This window comes from Ornithorhynchus anatinus, chromosome 1, assembly GCF_004115215.2.
Source record: "Ornithorhynchus anatinus isolate Pmale09 chromosome 1, mOrnAna1.pri.v4, whole genome shotgun sequence".
NCBI classification, from domain to species: domain Eukaryota; kingdom Metazoa; phylum Chordata; class Mammalia; order Monotremata; family Ornithorhynchidae; genus Ornithorhynchus; species Ornithorhynchus anatinus.
The window spans coordinates 86,809,494-86,829,849 of NC_041728.1; the positions used below are offsets into that span (position 1 = coordinate 86,809,494).

Here is a 20,356-nt window from a genome sequence, read left to right on the forward strand (position 1 = left end):
CTAATGCCTTCAGAATTTTAAATATTTCAATAAAGTCTTTGCTCTTTCATGTTTTAACTGGAATGTGCAACTGAAAAAATGGTTTCAGTTTTTTTCCACTTATAAGGCATTCCCTTTTGACATAAAGACACTGTAGCTGAATAGATTAAAGATTAAATGAACTTCAGTTCCATTTAAGCCTAGAAATCATTCCTTGCTTCTACATCTCTGAGCCAGTCAAGGACTACAGCTTAATTTTATTTTTTAAGTCATAACAAAATAATAAGCCCTAAAATTAGTTGTTTTTTTTGGTTGTTGTTGCTTTTTTTAAAAAAAAAAAACTTTGGAAGTACTAGGACATCTTAGACAGTCTACCTTCTCAAGCTTCCTCTTTATTTTCAGTTATCTTGACCAACCTCACTTTAACAATTACTTATGGTATAAAGTTCCTTGACCAACAACACATGCATGAACGGAACCATTTTTTCCCAACGTTCTCCCCAGGTACACACCCAGTGTTGGAAGAACATTCCCTGATTATCTACCTACACTGTATCCAAAACATGAAACAAAACCCACACAAAGTTTGAAAGAATTCGCTGTTTATTCTTTCTACAAATTCATTGATTTCTCCCTTCGGTTGTTCGCTTTGATGACTAGTCATGATATTTCCCTTTTGAGATGCTAAGTTAATAGAAAGCTCTATTTAAACATTTGCCTCTTAATTTTTAAGTGCCCTATACCCAGATTTTGCCACTACTTTAGTAAAATTTAAGTGTAATGGTAATTTCATTGATTTTTTTAATGACTGCTTCAACAACACCCAGACAGCATTACAAGGCAGTCTTATATCTTTACATTTTATACCTAAAATTCAAATCTGCTTTCCTATTAATAGGATTTTCATTAGTTTTAACTGTCCTGAACTGAGTTGTGTCTACAATATCAAAAAACAATTTGACCATTCCAAATACTAGGTATTCTGATCTAATTGTCTTAAAAGATTTGCTTCTTTTAGAAATAGAATATATTTTAATTACAGTTTATACAAAATTTTAGACATTATACTCTTAAATAGCTTTTGCTCTCAAAGCCTAAATCTAAGATGCCAAAATCCAAGAAAAGTTTTATTAGTAATCCCGTGATTCCAAACAATAAAATAACTGTCTATTTTAGGTGAGTCTGCAGAGCTAAGCATTTTCTAGGAGAAAATAATAATTGCTAGGTTAGAAAGTATCTTTGACTGAACGATATTAGTTTTGAATGGAGAAAAATATTTGAACATGATAATTATTTTCCTGTTTTTTTACACCAAAAAAATTCAGGTTTGGGATTATCCTTAAGAAAAAATTTTAAGACATTTATATTGTTGCTATTATGCAAAGAAAAAAGGAAAAAACCAAGCTATAGAAAAAAGAAGAGTCACATTTTGGTGCAAAATGTACAACTAAGGCCTACTCCTCACAGAATCATAGGCTCAAATGTAACATTTTACCTTGGATAAAGTCCAATGGCTCGCAAATTAGGTAACTGCAAAAGTCAGTAAATGCTGAATAAAATTTAGAGACGGGAAAAAAAAATTTGAATTAATGGCATCCTACATTGGGATACAGAAAAAAAGGCCAACGATATAGTTAATCAAAGTGTCTTCAGCAACTAGATTTATTACTTAAAGCAATTCACCAAAATCTGCACAAGCGAAGGAGTATCCCTTTAGACTGTAATCTCATTAGAGAGAGAGAGAACATGTCTATCAACTCTGTTGTACTGTACCGTACAGCTGTATAAACTGTAAGTGTTTAGTACTGTGCTCTTCACATAGTAAGCTCTCAATAAATACCACTGACTGATTGACCACACTAGAGAAAAGTGGAGAAAACAATTAAAAGCTCAAACCTCTATGCCTGATAAAAACGTATTTATGTTGACTGAAGATAAACAAAGTCTGGCACTCCAATGAAGCGGTAGAAAGATAGCCTTTAGTTCAGAGTAACGCAACGTTTTTGTAAGCTAGTATACATTCTCATACATTTCAGTTGAAAAGTATCTACAGATGACAGACACTGTTTTCGCTTTGAGGAAAAGGATGTGGCCATTTGTCCAGAAGCAAAAAATCGAAGCCACGGTCAAGAGGCAAAACATCCAGCCCATTTAGGTGTAAAGCAGCAATATAAATCAGATTGTCAATTTGACATACGGGTCAGGCCCAGATCACTTAATATTTTATTATATTTTTAAAGTGCTTACCATGTGTCAAGCACTGTTTTTAAGTGCCGGGGTAGACACAACTTACTCAGGCCAGAGATAGGTCTGTCCAACATGTGACTCACAGTCAAGGAGGAGGGAGAACAGGTATTAAATCCCCCTTTTACAATTGAGGAAACAGGCACAGAGAAGTTTAAGTGATTTACCCAAAGTCACACAGCAGGCAAGTTGCTGAGCTGGAATTAGAACCGGTGTCCTCTGACTGGCAGGCTCGTGCTTTATCCACTAGGCTGCACTGCTATTCCATGCACTAATTTTTCACTCAATTACATTTATTGAGTGCTTATTGTGTGCACAGCACTGTACTAAGCGCTTGGGGGAGTAAAATAAAACAATAAACAGACACATTACCTGTCCATAGTAAGATTGAAAACAATACCTTACCAGGAGCGAACTGATTCCAGAAATTAATTTGCAGGGTTACTCAACATGATCGATATCTACTAAAAAAATGAGTAAATATGATGCTGCTAGTACTTAACACAAATCAAACTGCCACCTTGGAGAGAGTACCATCTTCCAGTGTGTGTTCAAGAGGCACCTGTGGACTTGAGCTAAGTCCCTCTAGGTGATTTCCTTCTCCTAGGTCCCTCTATCTCTAGGTTCCTCCATCACATCCCACTCCCTAGAAAAGCTATTAGGAGTTTTCCCCCGGCCAGTTCCTGCAGAACAGGAAGCCACCATGGCACTGAGAAGCCTGGAGTCTGCAGCGGGCTACTGCTGTTCAGAGCAGTGTGACTCCGTGAGATGACTCCGTGGGGTCGCAGACCACCCGCTGGTCCACCAAAGCCAAGGGACAGCAGTGAGGCCTAGTGAACAGAGCCCGGCCCTGGGAGTCACAAAGACCTGTGCTCTAATCCCGGCTCTGATACTTGTCTGCCGTGGGACCTTGGGCAACTCGCTTTGTTCCCCTGTGCCTCAGTTCCCTCATTTGTAAAATGGGGAGCCCCATGTGGGACAGGGACTGTGTCCAACCCAATTAGCTTGTATCTACTCCAGCACTTAGTAGAGTGCCTGGCACATAGGAGAGTACTGAAACGAGCACTTGGGAGAGTGACTGAGAGCACTTGGGCAAATACATTTCAACAGAGTTGGTATACATCCTCCTTGTCCACAACAAGCTTACTTGTTCATTCATATGTATTTATTGAGCGTTAACTGTGTGCAGAGTACTGTACTAAGCACTTGGGTGAGCACAATATAACAATAAACTGACAAATTCCCTGCACAGTGTAGAGGGGCTGACAGGTCTTAATGTAAATATATCAATTACCAATATGTATGTACATGCAGTGGGGCTGAGGAGGGGGTGAACACCAAATGCCCAAAGGTCAGAGATCCAAGTACACAGAGGATGCAGTAGGGAGAGGGAGTCGGGGAAAGAGGGCTTAAATGGGAGAAGGCTTCTTGGAGGAAATATGACCTCAATAAGGAGGCTTTGAAGGTGGGAAGAGTGGTGGCCCGGCGTATATGAAGGGGGAGGGAGTTCCAGGCTAGAGGGAGGATGTGCGAAAGGGGTTTGCTGTAAGATAGACAAGATGGGGGCACAGGGAGCAAGCTGCCGCTAGAGGAGAAAGTTTTGTGGGCTGGGTTGTAGTAGATCAGTGAGGTGAGGTAGGAGGGGTTGAGCTGATTGAATGCTTTAAAGCCACTGATCCTTCAAATCCTTCAAGAAGACCAAAGGAGACATGCACATGATTGTGAAACGTTTTACCAAATCAGTCAGCAAAGCAGGCTGAGGATAAGTCTAAAGAAAACGTAGGCAATGTATACTCTGCGCAAGGAAATAGCACAGAAAACTAAGAATTCTACTGACATCTAAACACAGTCAGTATGACAGTGACAGAATCCTGATATCTAGGCAAGACACTGATGAACAATACAGTGATAGATAAGGAAGTAGATAATCAAATCAAGAAAGCCAACACATAGCTTTGGGAGACTGTCAAACGGCATGTGGCAGTCATGTGTTATTAGGCTAGAGACCAAACTAAATCTCGACAGAGTTACAGTGCTACCCATCCTTCTTTAAGACTGAGATCAGGATTCCTACCTGCAGACCACATCTGACTCCTTGGGCAGCTCCATCAACACCTATTGTGGGAAATGACAAACGGCAAGACAGAACCCCGAAAAACCATGATCTAGAGCAAAGTTCACAGCTCAGGTTCGCACCTAGAGTTGCCAATACTCTACCAGTCTCTACTTATGGGAGGGAGAGTCAAGCAGAGGCATATCCATGCCATTCATTCCTAGCTTGGGCAGTGGCTAGCGAGTGGCAGATAATCTGTTAAAAGTCAGAACTCACCTGTGCTGAGCAGCAGCAGGATGGGAGAGAATCGAGAGAGGAGACTCAGGTTTACTGCATGGAAGGAAGGCAATGGTAAACGCCTTTCGCAGTTTTACCAAGAAAACTCTATGGTTACACTACCAGAACGATTGCAGATGGAGGTGGGGCATGCTGGGAGAGACGTGTCCATGGAGTCGCTATGCAGGTGGCTCAGTGGAAAGAGCATGGGCTTGGGAGTCAGAGGTTGTGGGTTCGAATCTCGGCTCTGTCACTTGTCAGCTGTGTGACCTTGGGCAAGTCACTTAACTTCTCTGTGCCCCAGTTACCTTATCTGTAAAATGGGGATTAAGACTGTGAGCTTCACGTGGGACAACCTGTTTACCCTGTATGTACCCCAGTGCTTAGAACAGTGCTCTGCACACAGTAAGCGCTTAATAAATACCAACATTATTATTATGGGTCGGACACAACTCGACGGCATAAGACAACAACAGAGCAAAGTTAGCCTCTGGCAGCGGCTCTATGCTCACCTCAACACAACGCTCTGGGTTGGTCACATTAAGAAGAATGAGGGAGGTCGCATAGCCTAGTGGAAGGAGCTTGGGACTGGGAGTCATGGGTCATGTCCCAGCTCTGACATTGCTGTGGACACTCGGGCAAGTCAGTTGACCTCTCTGGGCCTCAGTTTTCTCATCTGCAAAGTGGGGGAGGATTTTTTGAGCCCCGTGTGGGATAAGGACTATGCCTGATTTAATAACCTTGTTTCTACCCCAGGTTTAGCATATAGTAAGCATTTAACAAATGCCATTTTCACATTATCGTCATTATGAATGGATGACACTAGGATATTTAATTTTGGGTAAACTGAAACTGGGAACCAAAAGTTAGGAGGGTAGAAGGAATGATTTTATGGACACACAGACGTGCGCGTGTGTACACATATACACACGCACATGCGCAAAACTGTCATACAATTATGCATATCAGCCCAAAACTGGAAGCCAATTACCACAGATAAATTAGCATGGCCCACTGCAAACAGGAAAGGATCAGCTCCTTTCAAGCAGAAGTTTCATGAGACAGAGAGGCAAAGGTGAAAATAGCTGCAGGTGCTGCAAACATAAAGCCATATAGTGTTGTGCATGTACAGTGCAATCTATAATAAGTTTCTGCTTTCTAGGTGTCTGCCGTCCTTCCCTAAGTTTGTACGTTTGTGGGACAGGGGCCAAGTCTGAATTATTCCCCCAACTGCCACCCTGACAACTTTTCATTCAAGCCATAGCGAAGTCCATACTTTGCTCCCAGGGTGAATAAAAGCAAACATTTTTCAGCCTTGAGGCCATAAGCGCTTAGTATAGTACTCTGCACACAATAAGTGTTCAATAAATTTGACTGAATAAGCAAAGTCTGTCCCCTAAATGCCCATTCACTAATCTGATGGCTCCTCACTTAAGTTGAGCATTATGACCTTTCCATTTTGCCTCAGATGAACTCTTCTGCAGCTCCAATTTTTGGAAGGGAAGTTGCTACCTTTCCAAGTCCGCCATCTGGTCACTCTCCCCCAGGCTGCTTGGGAAGTTTCTGCATTCAATATCCACACTACAGTACTTGGGACTAGATCTGTGGCTAAAAAGCTATAGATCAGGAAACGGCCAGTGCTACTGGCATTCTTGACAAGGAGAAATACAGATCCACCTTCCCTGGTGACCTGTGCCTGGAAGAAGCTATTTGAAAACTCGACTGCAAGCTCACTGTGGACATGGAATATTGTCGTATTGTACACTCCCAAGAGTTTAGAACAGTACTCAAACACAGTAGGTGCTCAATAAATACAACTGAAATACGATTGAATGAAACTTCATCAATCACCTAAAGATAGTACTCTCACTATAAAGAATTGCACTGATTCAGAAATACTAAAAAATACCTTTCACACATGCTACATAGTGATACCACTCTCTGCAAACGCAGTTCCCTGTTCACTCTCACTCTGGCTATGATTCTCTTTTTTCTTTTAAATGGTATTTGCTAAGTGCTTACTATGTGCCAGGCACTGTAGTAAGCGCTGGGATGGATACAAGCAAATCTAGTTGGACACAGTCCCTGTCCCATGTGAGGCTCACAGTCTCAATCCCCATTTTACGGATGAGGTAACTGAGGCCTAGAGAAGACAAGTGCCTTGCCCAAGATCATCCGGCAGACAAGCGGTGGAGTCGGGATTAGAACCCATGACTTTCTGACTCCCAGGCCCCGTGCTTTATCCACTACACCACTGGCTTCTCAGGTGCTTAGTACAGTGCTTCTGTACCAAGTGCTGAAGAAGATACAAGGTAATCATGTTGGATACTGTTCAGGTACCACATGGGGCTCACAGTCTTAATCCTCATTTTATACTTGAAGGCACAGAGAAGTGAAATGACTTGCCCAAGGTCACACAGAGGACGGATGGTGGAGCCGGAATTAGAACCCAGGTTCATCTGACTCCCAGGCCCATGCTCTATCCACTAGGTCATGCTGCTTCTCTATGAGATTCTAAATGAGAATCATTCTGCTAAATATCAACACAACTGGCAACCATGTATCTTCCTCCTTCCTTTGTTTCCCAGCAGAGTTCACAAGCTTCCATTGTCTCTGCCTGGGCAGTGGGGGGACCTGTCCAGGTAGGGAAAACTAGAGCTTCCCAGTCCTTGACTGGAAAGCAGCACAGAAAATGGGAGTTTCAAGGAGAAGAAGGCAGCAGGAAGGAAAGGAACTTCCCTGCAGTGACGGTGGGTGGGGTCTACAAATCCTGGGCTATGTCACCAATTAGCGTAGGAGGTGTCTCCGGGTTTGACCCAATGGGATCATTTGGAACCAGAGGTCTAGCTTCTATTGTTGTCCTTCATTCATATTCAAAGATGATACCAATGACAGTAAAGTTTACTGATGGAACCGCCCAAAAGGTCAATGCATAGCTAACATCATACCAACAACATAAGAAGGGCATCCCTTGTTTCCTGCATCTAACGTATTTCTCCTTTTCACCCCTGGGTCAAAATCTTCCTGGAGCTTGACTTGTGAAGTAGCTCCTTTCTTGTTTGCAATGGGCAAAGGTGGCTGCATATCCGGCTCCGCTCTCATCTGCAATGCTGCATTGTCCAAGGTTACTCTTTCCTACTTTCTTTAAGCATTTCTTCTTTCCCACTTGCTCCGGTTGACCTATTTTGGTTCATCATACCGCAGTTCTCTCAGTGTTCTACTTTTATCCACCCTCCTGGCATGTCCCCCATCAGTGAAGCTGCGTTCAGGTAAACCTTACTTCAATGCAGGTTTGTGGACAGCAGCTGATAGGGGATTAAAAGCAATCCCACTAGGCCCATTTATGACTAGGACAAAGAAGGAAAGCCCATTATCCTCTCCCACCTTGACTACTGCATCAGTCTCCTTGCTACCTTTCCTGGCCTCCTGTCTCTCCCCATGCTAGTCCAGAGTTCGCTCTGCTGCGTGCATCATTTTTCTACCAAAACATTCAGTCCACACTTACCCATCCCAATGGTGGCCCATCCACCTCCACATCCAACAGAAATCCCTTAGCACTGGCTTTAAAGTCTTCAAGCACCTTGCCACGGATCTTACCTGGCTATTGTGATTTTGTCTATTTCAACACCGAACCCACAGGCAAGTCTTACCTCTGGCCTGGAACACCCTCCCTCCTCAATCCCAAGAGACCACTCTCCCAAACTTCAAAACCCTACTAAAGTCACATCTCCCCCAAAAAGCCTTTCCTGAAACCTCATTTCCCCTACTCCCTCCCACATCACCTATGCACTTGGATCTAATCCTTTAAGCATTTGATAGTCTCCCCATCGTCAGCCCCACAACATTTATGGACATATCCATAATTTATTTTAAATGTCTGTCTTCCCCGCTAAACTGTAAGCTCTTTGTGGACAAGAAACATCTACCATCTCTTAGATTGTACTTGTCCATGTGCTTAACACTATGCTCTGTAACCACGAAGTGTTCAATAAATATGACTGATGGATTAATTGAGGGTGATGGAACTGTGAACTTATTCTGCCTTCCTCCTCTCTGTTTTTCTCATTCACATACCCTCTCTCCCTTTCAGCAAAAGAGCACTCAGGACTGATTGGATTGTAAAATCCTCGAAGACAGGGATCATGTCACTTTTATTGTGCTTTCTACAGAGTGAGTGCTCAATAAATACTATAGATTGATTGAACTATCCCTAGTGCCTAGTCCAATGCGCTGTAATCATTATTGAGTGAGTGAAATGAGCAGCCACAGGACCCATTCAGCAAAATGTACACCGCAAAATCATTTTTGGATTTGGAGCAAGAAAAGGAACTCCTCTACAGTCCATTATCCAGAGATGCCAAACTCAGCTTTGATTGGTGGAATTAAACCACGGAACAAAAATCTTGCGAGTAAGATCCTTGGGACAGCTTCACTGAAGGAAATAAAAAATTCAGGAGCCCTCACTAACAGCCATCTCTGAAATTTGCTTAAACCCCTTCAATCTCTTTATAAGGGGCATAAAGGGAAATTAAGAGGGAGAAAGAGTAAACAGGATCACTCCAAACTAAGGAAATTCAGGACCACATTAGGTCATCCTGCCCGAAGCTAAAGCAGGAGGAACATGTGCTACCACAACCTAAATACACAAGGCATTCTGATAAATTAATCATTCAATAGTATGCACATACTGTGTTCACATTTTGGTACAGTTTAAGTGCTTGGTGCAATATACCAGAAGTAGAATATGCAATCCCTGTCTTCAAAGATGGTATAATCTAAAAGAAGAGACAGACAAAAAAGTGTATTTTCAATAATAATAACGATAATAATAATAATAATTGGGGTATTTGTTAAGCCCTTACTATGTGCCAGGTCCTGTAGTAAGCACTGGATGAATACCAGCAAATTGGGTTGGACACAGTCCGTGTCCCACGTGGGGCTCACAGTCTTAATCTCCATTTTACAGATGAGGGACTGAGAGGCTCAGAGAAGGGAAGTGACTTGCCCAAGGTCCCACAGCAGACAAGTGGGAGATCAGGGATTAGAACGCAGATCCTTCTAACTCCCAGGCCCGTGTTCTATCCACTGGGCCATGCTGCAAATCAATATGCACACAAGTACCATGAAAGGCCTGCAAAAGTGTTGAGGTGACAGTTGATAAAGTCATGACCTGAGTCAAAGAAAAGTTATTCAGGGAAAGCCTCCTGAAGGAGGTGGGATTTCTGAAAGGAGATGAAGGGAGAGGGAGTTTCAGAAAGGAGGAAGAACACGAGTGCATCCAAAAAGTTAGGATCCACAAAAAACAAAAAATGATTTGCAAACATTTTGTGGGGTGTGTATGTGACCAACTGACAGCAAGACATAGGAATGTAATTTGTAGGAATGAATATTTGTTCTCTGATATACAAAATGAACAAAATTCAACCACAAATACTTGACTGGTTATTTTCTCCCAGCTGCACAGAGTAAATGCTTAATAAATACTATCACTACTTCGACATCAATACATTTGAAAACGGATGTAAGGAATTTTAAGTGGGAAAATAACTATAACATTTAAATGATTCTCATTACTCCGGTGAAAACCTTTGTATCATTGGATTTTCCACAGCCACCTGCCCCAGTTCTGCAGGAGCAGATGGAAGTCTGATCCATTTTGAATAGATTTTTGGAAGCAGACACCCTCCCCTGTGGATGTGGATCAAATGCACTTATGAAGTGAAACGCGGGCCAGGTTCAGCTGCGTGAACTGAGGCACGGCTCTCTCCCGCCCCTTCTCTCCCACACCGGCAGAACAGCTCAGGAAAATTCTGGCGAAGACAGAAATGTGCTTTTGATTTATTCCTGAACCCCTGGTAGCTACCATTACTGGCCGACCCCCGATCCTGCTCCAAATGAACAGGAATCCAACTACTGGGGTCCTTCCCAATAACACCCAGTCACCGCTAGGCATCCGCTGGCACCTCGCTCCCCACCAGCCTATGGCATGACTCCTCCGGGTGCCCGCCTGCCTCTCCGCTTTCCTCATCACGACTCCCTCGGCCCTCAGCGTCCTCTTCTAGCGGGGCATCCATCAACAGGCCTCCTCGGGATCCCACACCGGGCTCTCCTCTGCACCACTGAGGAACCTCCCCCCTGGCTGTGTGGTACCAGTCCCGTGAGCTGGAGAGAAGCAGCCGAAGCCTGGGGTCACCTCCACAAACCCTGGGAAGACTGTAGAAGTTGCTGAGGCAGCGATCCCTGTAGCGGCGGATGTGACTGGACTCTGAACCACGGGGAGCCTCAATTTCTGCACCTCTAGCTGCAGTATCTTACAGCTGTTTGGAGCTCTATGCTGTCAGTGTTTTGTTTCATCCAACGCTACGTGTCCATCGCCAGACCCCTCTCCCCATTTTTACTTTCAGATTGAGCCCGCCTCGCCCCCGACCCTTATTCCCAAGGGGCGGGGACGACGTCCAAGTCCCACCTTTGGATTCCTTCCTAGACCTTAGAAGAGCAAGCGCTTAATAAATGAATAATTCAGCCAAAGAACACAGAAAATAAGTACTGCTATATTTCTGTGTCAGACCCAACCATCCAACCGAAGTCCATCCAACCCCACTGCTCTGCCTAAAGCAATAGCAACAAGGAGTCTGGAGGATCCTTGGGATGTCTACCTGCTGAAACGTCCACGCTAGAGTTTAGGTATGGGCCATGAATCAGCACAACTTCCTTTTCACTGTCACCCCTCAAAATATCCCTTTAGTACCCCATTATGAACTGTGAGTCCATGAATTTATCCAAATCCTTTTTGGACTTGTGTTTTCTGCCTGAACGACTACTTGTGGAAACACTTTCTCCTCTCCCCCCCCCCCCCCCCACAAGCTTTTGTGCCTAAGCTTTTTTTTTTCCCTCCTCAATGACGGTATTGGATTCAAGAGGCAGTACAGAACATATAGTCTCATGTTAATACAATACTGAAAAGGATCATTTTTTTTTACATTGTTTTCCCCAATGAGGCAGATTTTCCTAATACTTAAGTTTTATTGCTGATCATCAATTAGGCACTCTGGGAGGAGCATTCATTCTTTCAAGCCATAAGGGGGCAATTTAGCACATTGTAAGCAGCATCTTATTTTTGCAGCAACGCAATAAATAGTCCTCTGCTTGACTGAAAGAGTTTTTGTTCTTCCCAAACCACCTAACTTGCTACCGGGGAATAAACAGACATTTGAAAGCTCCAGCTCAATGTAAGGATTTTGTGTTCTGAAGACAGTGGGTGAAATAACAGGTGTTTACATAAAAGCTTGCCCTAAAGGGTACAAATTACTCAAAGCTATCTCAAATCTGCAAATGAAGAGTCTAAATTTTTCAAAGTTATTTCATATCATATTTTCCACATTTCAGCCTACCGGTGATCCATCTATAATAACAACGCAAAGCAAAGAACATCATCTTACCAATAGAGCCCTGCTATAAAGCAACTGATATTATTCCTGTTATTGTCTATATCTCCCGCTCTAGACTGTAAGCATATTATGGGCAGGGAACACGGATGCCAATTCTGTTGTACTGTACTCTCCCCAGAGCAGAGTACAGTGCTCTGCACATAGTAAGTGCTCAAATACCATTGATTGATGGACTGAACTGACCTCTCTATGGCGAAAGGATAATTTGGTAGTGACATTAGTTTATTCCTGGAACTCACCAAAATATGGTCTGCCAACTTCATTAAAAAGGTTTCTGATGGTTTTCTGATGAGAACTCAAATCAGTTGACCAACAGTGTCCATTCAAATTCACACAGCAAGAAATATATACCAAGAAGTCAACTTTGTTCTCAAAAGAAAAATAAGAACCCAGTCAAACTTTTTATATGGTGAGCAAAACTAGAATAAAGCTGATTCCTATATGAGTCAACAGGGATTGCTTCAGATCTCACTCAATATAAATACCTTAAGTCATATCTTACCCAAGCTCTTATGGCTAATTCTTACTTTGATTCACCACCTCACTGAGAAGCCGCCCGGTGTAGTGGCTAGAGCACGGGCCTGGATGTTGGAGGGTCGTGGGTTCTAATCCCGGCTCCGCCACCTGCCTGCTGTGTGACCTTGGCTAAGTCACTTCACTTCTCTGTGCCTGAGTTACCTCATCTGTAAAATGGGGATCGAGACTGTGACAGGGACTGTGTCCAACCCGATTTGTTTCTAACCATTCCAGTGCTTAGTACAGTGCCCGGCAGAGAGTAAGCGCTTAACAAATAGCATAATCATTATCACTACGTAAGTCCAAGAAGGGTCCTAGTTGGGCTTCAGACCTATTCCGGTACATATGTAACATCACAAAGCATCTGCAGTTTGTTCTTCCTTAGTTCTGTTTGTTCATTTATGGAGCAAAATGCCTCAGCGAGTCTATTGGGTCGTCCTCAACTAGCCCACCGAAGGACAGAAGCAGTGTCACGTACTGGACCAACCAAGATCTCCCCAGCCCAACCGCTCCTTGTGAACAGGGAAAGTGTCAACCGACGCTGGTGTGCTGGACTCTCCCAAGAGCTTAGTACAGTGCTCTGTCCAGAGTAAGCCCTCAATAAATTCCAAATTGATTGATATTTTGCGGCAACCACTGACCCTTGGTGACCTACAGCATCATTAGTCCCGCTCCCCAGCCCAGAACAGACGGCACGTGGTTAAAGACAGACCATCTACGATCCCTAACCTTTTCCTCTAATAACCTACAACGGAGCTGTCATCCTTAAACGTATCCACGCTCCCCTTGAACCTCATCGTCTGTAGACTCTATCTGCCCTTCGGCTCCGATTTAGACCCCACTCACTAGAACGGGCATCCGCAGCGTTTTGGGGGGATGGCTCGAGTGATCCGCAGGGAAGCGTAGAGGAAGTGAGTGGAACGCCCGTCGATCTCCCCAAAGGGGGCCGAGGTCACAACCAGCCTTCGGTGTGATCTCTGAGTTCAATTTCGTGTCGGCTGTCCCTCCCTACTAATCTCCACTCCCGTTTCACCGCAGCACCAGAAGCAGGGCTATCAGAGAGCAATCTGGAGAGGGTGGTGAGGTGATGAACGGCGAGAACAGGGGTCGGGTCAGAAACATAGACGTGCAGAATCCTAAAGTGGCTGCAAAAGTGCTGCCGGACCTGGCTCCGAGTCAGTACCCACGCAACGGCAGGAGGCTGGCACACTAGCCAAGAAAGCTTGGCATTGCACCCTCAAACCAGCTAGCTGGAAGTTGATGACGCCTGCACTGGAAGTTTCTTCTTTCACGGTTTACTGAATCCTACCGCCTACTTTAAAATTTAACTGTCATTCATAGGGAGCTTCATATATGTTTTCAGATTTTCACCATCTGCTACAAAAAAAAAAAAGGGCAGAATTTCTCTTAAAAGAAGAGATAGTCTTGAGCAACCAAAAAAGAATAGTCTCATATGTATGGGATTACAAATAGACTGACTCCAATTGGGGTCACATTCCACGTTTAGACTGTGAGCCCGTTACTGGGCAGGGATGGACTGTCTCTGTGGCCGAACTGTACATTCCAAGAGCTTAGTACAGTGCTCTGCACCTAGTAAGCGCTCAATAAATACTACTAAATGAATGAATATTTTAGGATTTCAGCCATTTAAAATCATGAACCAAAGGGAAAAATCCTATCCTGGACAAAACTGTCTTTTTTAAGATTAAGCCGTGTTTGACTCCCGAATCGACACTTTTTGCTTTAATATACTCAGTTGTTTGATCTACCTATGAATTAGGAAAAGCAATGGAGATGGCTTATCCCTGTTTAGATATGACCCGAAGTAATCATGTACTGAGAAAAACGCTAGCATTGAAAGAATTTATGTATTTTGGTCCTATTGTCCCTGAATAGATCTCTTTATTCACAGCTTGCATTAATTCCCAATGTCACAGTTACCGGGAGCCGTGATTTGAGTCTGATCCTCTTTTCGTCTGAATGACGAATTTTAAAAACGTCAATTTATGCTATACATATCAACGCATAGTCTTAGGGGTAAATTTTGGGGTTCTCAAGCTTAACAACACACTTAAGGCTCGTCGAGCTCTAATAAGCATCATTTGAGGTAAAAATAGGAAAATATGAAGTGTGAAAAGATTTCAGCCAGGGTTAAATATTAACCTGACTAATGGTTCAGATTTGCTGTACTATTTTTAACTGCTCTTTCTGGCCATAGGTCAAAATTTTCCTAGCAAAATACCAAAGTGAAAATGCTGGGAGCAAAGCCAAAGGCAGCTCTCTCTCCTTCAGTCTAAGCTGCAATTCCCTCCAGCCAAAAACCAAGTGAAATCACGACTTGAAAAGCAGTATGGCCTAGTGGAAAGAGTGGATGTTCAGGGGGGTGGGGAGAAGATGAAAGCTGGGAGTCACAGACCCTGGAGTCATTCATTCATCCAATCGTATTTATTAAGCACTTACTGTGTGCAAAGCACAACTATAAGCATTTGGTAGAGTACAATACAACAAGAGACACTTTCCCTGCCCACATGAGCTCAGAGTCTGGGGGGTGGGGGCACCCAATCCTGAGCTCTTGTCACTTGCCTGCTGTTTGACCTTGGGGACCTCACACTTCTTCGGTGCCTCAGCTTCCTCATCTGTAAAATGAGGATTCAATACCTCCTCTTTCTCCTAGCGGGACGGTGAGCCACACAGAAGCTAGAGACTGTGTCTGACTTTATAACCACATAGCTAACAACGGTACCGGAAGAACCATTAGAAGGTTTCAGTTCATGGCAGAGGACAGGACGTTCTGGAGAAAGTATAGCCACGGAGTCGCTCTGAATCAGAAACGACTCGAGGGCACTTTATAATAATAATAACAATCTACCCCAGCACATGCTCTGGTGTTTGCACACTGTAGAGACTTAAATACTCCAAGTGCTCTTGCCTGGAGGCAATACAATCTTCCACAATCCCAAACAAGACGCATTCTCCAAACTCTCTCCCACGCCCACCATAGGTGTCCACATTTCCTGAATGTCCAGCAAAATGAAAAGATCACTTGAAATACTTCCAAGTGCTTAGTACAGTGCTCTGCACACAGCAAGCGCTCCATAAATACGACTCAATGAGGAATGACAGACTTCGCTGCAGCTCCCCAGTGCAGACTTACTGTGCAATCAGTTCCTGCATTTTGGCCAAACAGAATTGAGTCATTCTGCAAATGAGTCCAGCAGCCTAAAGAATAACTTGCCTGCAATGAGAAGTCAGCCATAGGGAAGGATAAGGGAAGTGAACACACACACACACACACACACAGAGCATAGGGAAAGAAAACACACAAACAGCACCGGAAAAGAAAAGAGATACAGAGACGGCACAGGGAAGGGTAGGGGATGTGAACACACAAACACACAACACACACACACAGCATAGGGAAAGAAAACACACAAACAGCACAGGAAAAGAAAGACACAGAGACGGCATAGGGAAGGGTAGGGGAACAGAGCACATACAGACACACACAGACACAGACATACAGGGACATACAGACACACAAACAGACTCTCTTCCCTCAAGATTTAGTCACTGGGCTTTCTCCTGACTCGGAAATACATTCTGATTTTAGGCCATAGGAGCCTAGGAAACCACTAGAGAATCCTCCTTCTCCACTCCTGCCCCAATAGAATTAATTGAATCCTGAGAGATTTATTTTCCCTTCCTTCCTCCCCGAGTATAAATCCACACCCTTCCTCTTAAATGAAGCGCCATTTCACATCAAACCGATTCCTCCCAAACGCAGTCTTTTCGCCCCGACACCAGAGGACCAACAAAAATGTTACAATCTTCGGAGACCCTTCTCATTTTTCAAGACCATTCCTTTTTTCAAAAAAAATCTTTCCCAGGAGCCAACTACGGGGCTAACTTTAATTGTACATTAACTTGGGTTTGGAGAGATTTCCAGGGGAGGGGAACAAAAAACATAATAAAAGGCGAGACTTTATCTAATTTATGCTTCAGGCGATCTGTATTCAGGCCTGACTCTGAATTTTTCCCATTTTTGTGGGGGGGGGGTGGGGGGGAGCATCTGCAACAGGCTAGTAAATGGAAGATGCTTGGAAAACCGAACCAACTTGTCGCTTTCCTCCGTTTTAGATTTTCTTTTCCCCCTTCTCTACCGTACAAAGCCACTTTGGGTGGAGAGAGGGAGTAAACAGGATGGAATGGGAGAGGGAGGGGTGCATATTATCATCCCAACTCTCCAGACCCCTGGGCACGCATCTCCCTGCCCCGGGTGCCCAGAGAGGGCAAGGGGCGTGCAATTTGGCTGGCCCCCCTCCCCACCCAAAGGAAAAAACGAAAAAAAAGGGGGTGGGCGCCCCAAGCCGGGGCAGGGCTCTGCCGTTCTTCTTTCAATAGTATTTATGGAGCGCATACTATACAATAATGTCAGTATTTGTTGAGGGCTTACTATGTGCAGAGCACTGTTCTAAGCGCTGGGGTAGATACAGGGTAATCGGGTTGTCCCACGTGAGGCTCACAGTTAATCCCCAATTTACGGATGAGGTAACTCAGGCCCAGGGAAGGGAACTGACTTGCCCACAGTCACCCAGCTGACAAGTGGCAGAGTAGGGACTCGAACCCATGACCTCTGACTCCCAAGCCCAGGCTCCTTCCACTCAGATGCAGAAAGGCCATGGCCTAGTGGGTAGAGCCCAGGCCTGGCGGTTGGAAGGTCGTGGGTTCTAATCCCCGCTCCGCCACTCGTCCGCTATGTGACCTTGGGCAAGTCGCTTCCCTTCTCTGGGCCTCAGTGTCCTCATCGGTCAAACGGGGGATGGAGGCTGGGAGCCCCAGGAGGGACAGGTGCTGCATCCAATCCGGTTTAACTGGAGCCACCCCAGCGCTTAATACAGTGCCTGGCTTGCTGTCTCCCCTGTTGAGACTGTGAGCCCGTCATGGGGCAGGGGTAGTCTCTCTCTGTTGCCAAATTGTACATTCCCAGCGCTTAGTACAGCGCCCTGAACATCGTAGAGAGAGACGAAAGAGCCCGGGCTTGGGAGTCAGAGGTCATGGGGTTCTAATCCCGACTCCACCGCTTGCCAACTGGGTGACTTTGGGCAAGTCACCTCACTTCTCTGGGCCTCAGTTCCCTCATCTGTTAAATTGAGATGAAGACTGTGAGCCCCACGTGGGACAACCTGATCGTCTTGTATCTCCCCCAGCGCTTAGAACTGGGCGCTTAACAAATACCACCATTATTATTATAGTAAGCGCTCAATGAATACTATTGAATGAATGGCACATAGTAAGCGCTTAACAAATGCCATCATCATCATAAGCGCTCAATAAGTAGTACTAAATGAACAAATGCCATCATCATCACCACCACCACTGTACTAAGCAGCTGGGATGGGGAGGGAGGGCACATAGTAAGTGTTCAATAAATACTACTGAATAAACAAACACCATTAGCACCGTACTAAGAGGCCAGGGGTGGGCGGGGCATAGTAAGCAGTCAATAAATACTAGCGAATGAACAAGTGCCATCATCACTGTACTAAGCGGCCGGGGTGGGGGGAGGGGGGGGCATGGTAAGTGGTCAATAAATACTACTGAATGAACAGATACCATCATCACTGTACTCTGTACTAAGCGGCCGGGGGGAGAGAGATAGTAAGCGCTCAATAAATACTAGCGAATGAACAAATGCCATCACCACTGTACTAAGCGGCCGGGGGGGGGGGGGCATAGTAAGCGGTCAATAAATACTACTGAATGAACAGATACCATCATCACTGTACTCTGTACTAAGCGGCCGGGGGGAGAGAGATAGTAAGCGCTCAATAAATACTACTGAATGAACAGATACCATCATCACTGTACTAAGCGGCCGGGGGAGAGGCCATAGTAAGCGCTCAATAAATACTATCGAATGAACAGATGCCAGCAGCAGCACTGTACTAAACGGCCGGGGGGCGGGGGAGGGGCATAGTAAGCGTTCAATAAATACTAATGAATGAACCGATGCCATCAGCAGCAGTAGCGGCACTGTACTAAACGTCCGGGGGGGCGGGGGGGGTATAGTAAGCGCTCAATAAATACTAATGATGAACCGATGCCATCAGGAGCAGTAGCAGCACTGTCCTAAACGGCCGGGGGGAGGGGGCATAGTAAGCGCTCAATCAATACTATTGAATGAACAGATGCCAGCAGCAGCAGCAGCAGCAGCAGCAGCACTGTACTGAGCGGCCGGGGGTGGGGGGGGGGGGAGATGGCGCTGGGGAGGGGCGGGCGTCCGAGGCACGTGTTCCATCCTCCCGGAGAAGTCACTGAATCGAACGTACTGAGCGCCGACTCCGTGCGGAGCCCTGCACTAAGCGCTTGGAGTGGAGCCTTCGGCAGGAGAGGGAGGCGGGCTGGGGGCGGTGGGAGGGAGACAAAGCCCAGGCCGCCGCCGCCCTCCCTTCCTTCCTTCCCCCGGCCGGTCCCGGCGGCCCTGTCCGGTCCTGTCCTCCGGGCCGGTCCTGTCCCCCCCGGCCGGTCCTGTGTCCCCCTGCCCCCAGGGCCGGTCCTGTCCCCCCCCCGTCCCCCAGGGCCGGTCCTGGTCCCTCCCTGTCCCCCCGGCCGGTCCTGATCCCTCCCTGTCCCCCCGGCCGGTCCTGTCCCCCCCTGTCCCCCCGGGCCGGTCCTGTTCCCCCCCCCCGTCCCCCCGGCCGGTCCTGTCCCCTCCTTGTCCCCCCGCGCCCCCCGGGGGTCCCCGTGACTGACCAGGAGGGTCTCCACGTTGACGGGCGACCGTGGGTCGCGGATCATGGCCTCCAGCTGCCTCTGCCGGCCCGCCGCCGCCCCGTCCCCCGCCGACAACGACGGCGGCGCCCCCACCGACATTTTCCCGGCCGCGGCCGCGGAGGCGGAGGACGAGGAGGAGGCGGAGGAGGAGGAAAGAAAGAAAGATAGATATAGATAGAGGAGGGAGAAAGAAAGAGGAAAGAGGAGAAAGAGGAGGAGAAAGAGAAGAGCAGCTCCTGTCCCCGCTGCCGCTGCCCGCCCAGCCGGGGCCTAGCGGGACGGGACGGGACGCAGCCCGCAGCCCCCGGCCCGCAGCCCGCACGGCTCTCGGCTCCCGCTCCTCCTCCTCCTCCTCCTCCTCCGCCTCCCCGGCCCCGGCCCCGGCCCCCTCCCGGGCGGTCGGTGGGCCGCTCGGGCAGCCACCTTGCCCCGCCTCCCGCCCCCTGCTCCCGCCCCCCTTTCCCACAACCCTCCGCGCCCGCACCGCCCCGCACCTCCCCCCCCCCCCCCCCCCCCGCAACCCGCACAGCCCGCACCACCCTGCGCGGCCCCGCAATCCGCACTCGGCACAGCCCGCACCACCCTGCACGGCCCCGCACCCTGTACCGCCCCGCCCAGCCCCGCAACCCGCACTCTGCACAGCCCCGCACTCTGCACAATCCCGCACCGCCCCGCATCCCGCACAGTTCCGCACCCCATCCCGCACAGTTCCGCACAGCCCCGCACCCCGCACCGCCCCGCATCCCGCACAGTTCCGCCCCGCCCCGCATCCTGTACAGTTCCGCACAGCCCCGCACAGTTCCGCACAGCCTTGCACCCCGCCCCGCCCCGCATCCCGCACAGTTCCGCACAGCCTCGCACAGTTCCACCCATCCCCACACCCTGCACAGCCCCACACGGCGTGGCTCGGTGGAAAGAGAGCATGGATTTAGGAGTCAGGAGTCCTGGGTTCGAATCCCGGCTCCGCCACCTGTCAGCTGGGTGACGTCGGGACAGACACTTCTCGGTGCCTCGGTTTCCTCATCTGTCAAATGGGGATGAGGACCGTGAGCCTCATGTGGGACAG

General features: G+C 46.9%; 1 protein-coding gene across 1 annotated transcript in view; it reads right to left on the reverse strand.

Moving 5' to 3' along the window:
* The window catches only part of ROCK2 (Rho associated coiled-coil containing protein kinase 2), a 139,600-nt gene extending 120,168 nt beyond the window's left edge, over nucleotides 1–19,432 (reverse strand). The window contains exon 1 of the mRNA XM_029081096.2: nucleotides 19,270–19,432. Within this exon, the coding sequence (XP_028936929.1) occupies nucleotides 19,270–19,389 (120 nt within the window). The 5' untranslated portion in view covers nucleotides 19,390–19,432. The remainder of the gene's footprint in view (nucleotides 1–19,269) is intronic.
* Between the last annotated feature and the right edge of the window lie 924 nt (nucleotides 19,433–20,356).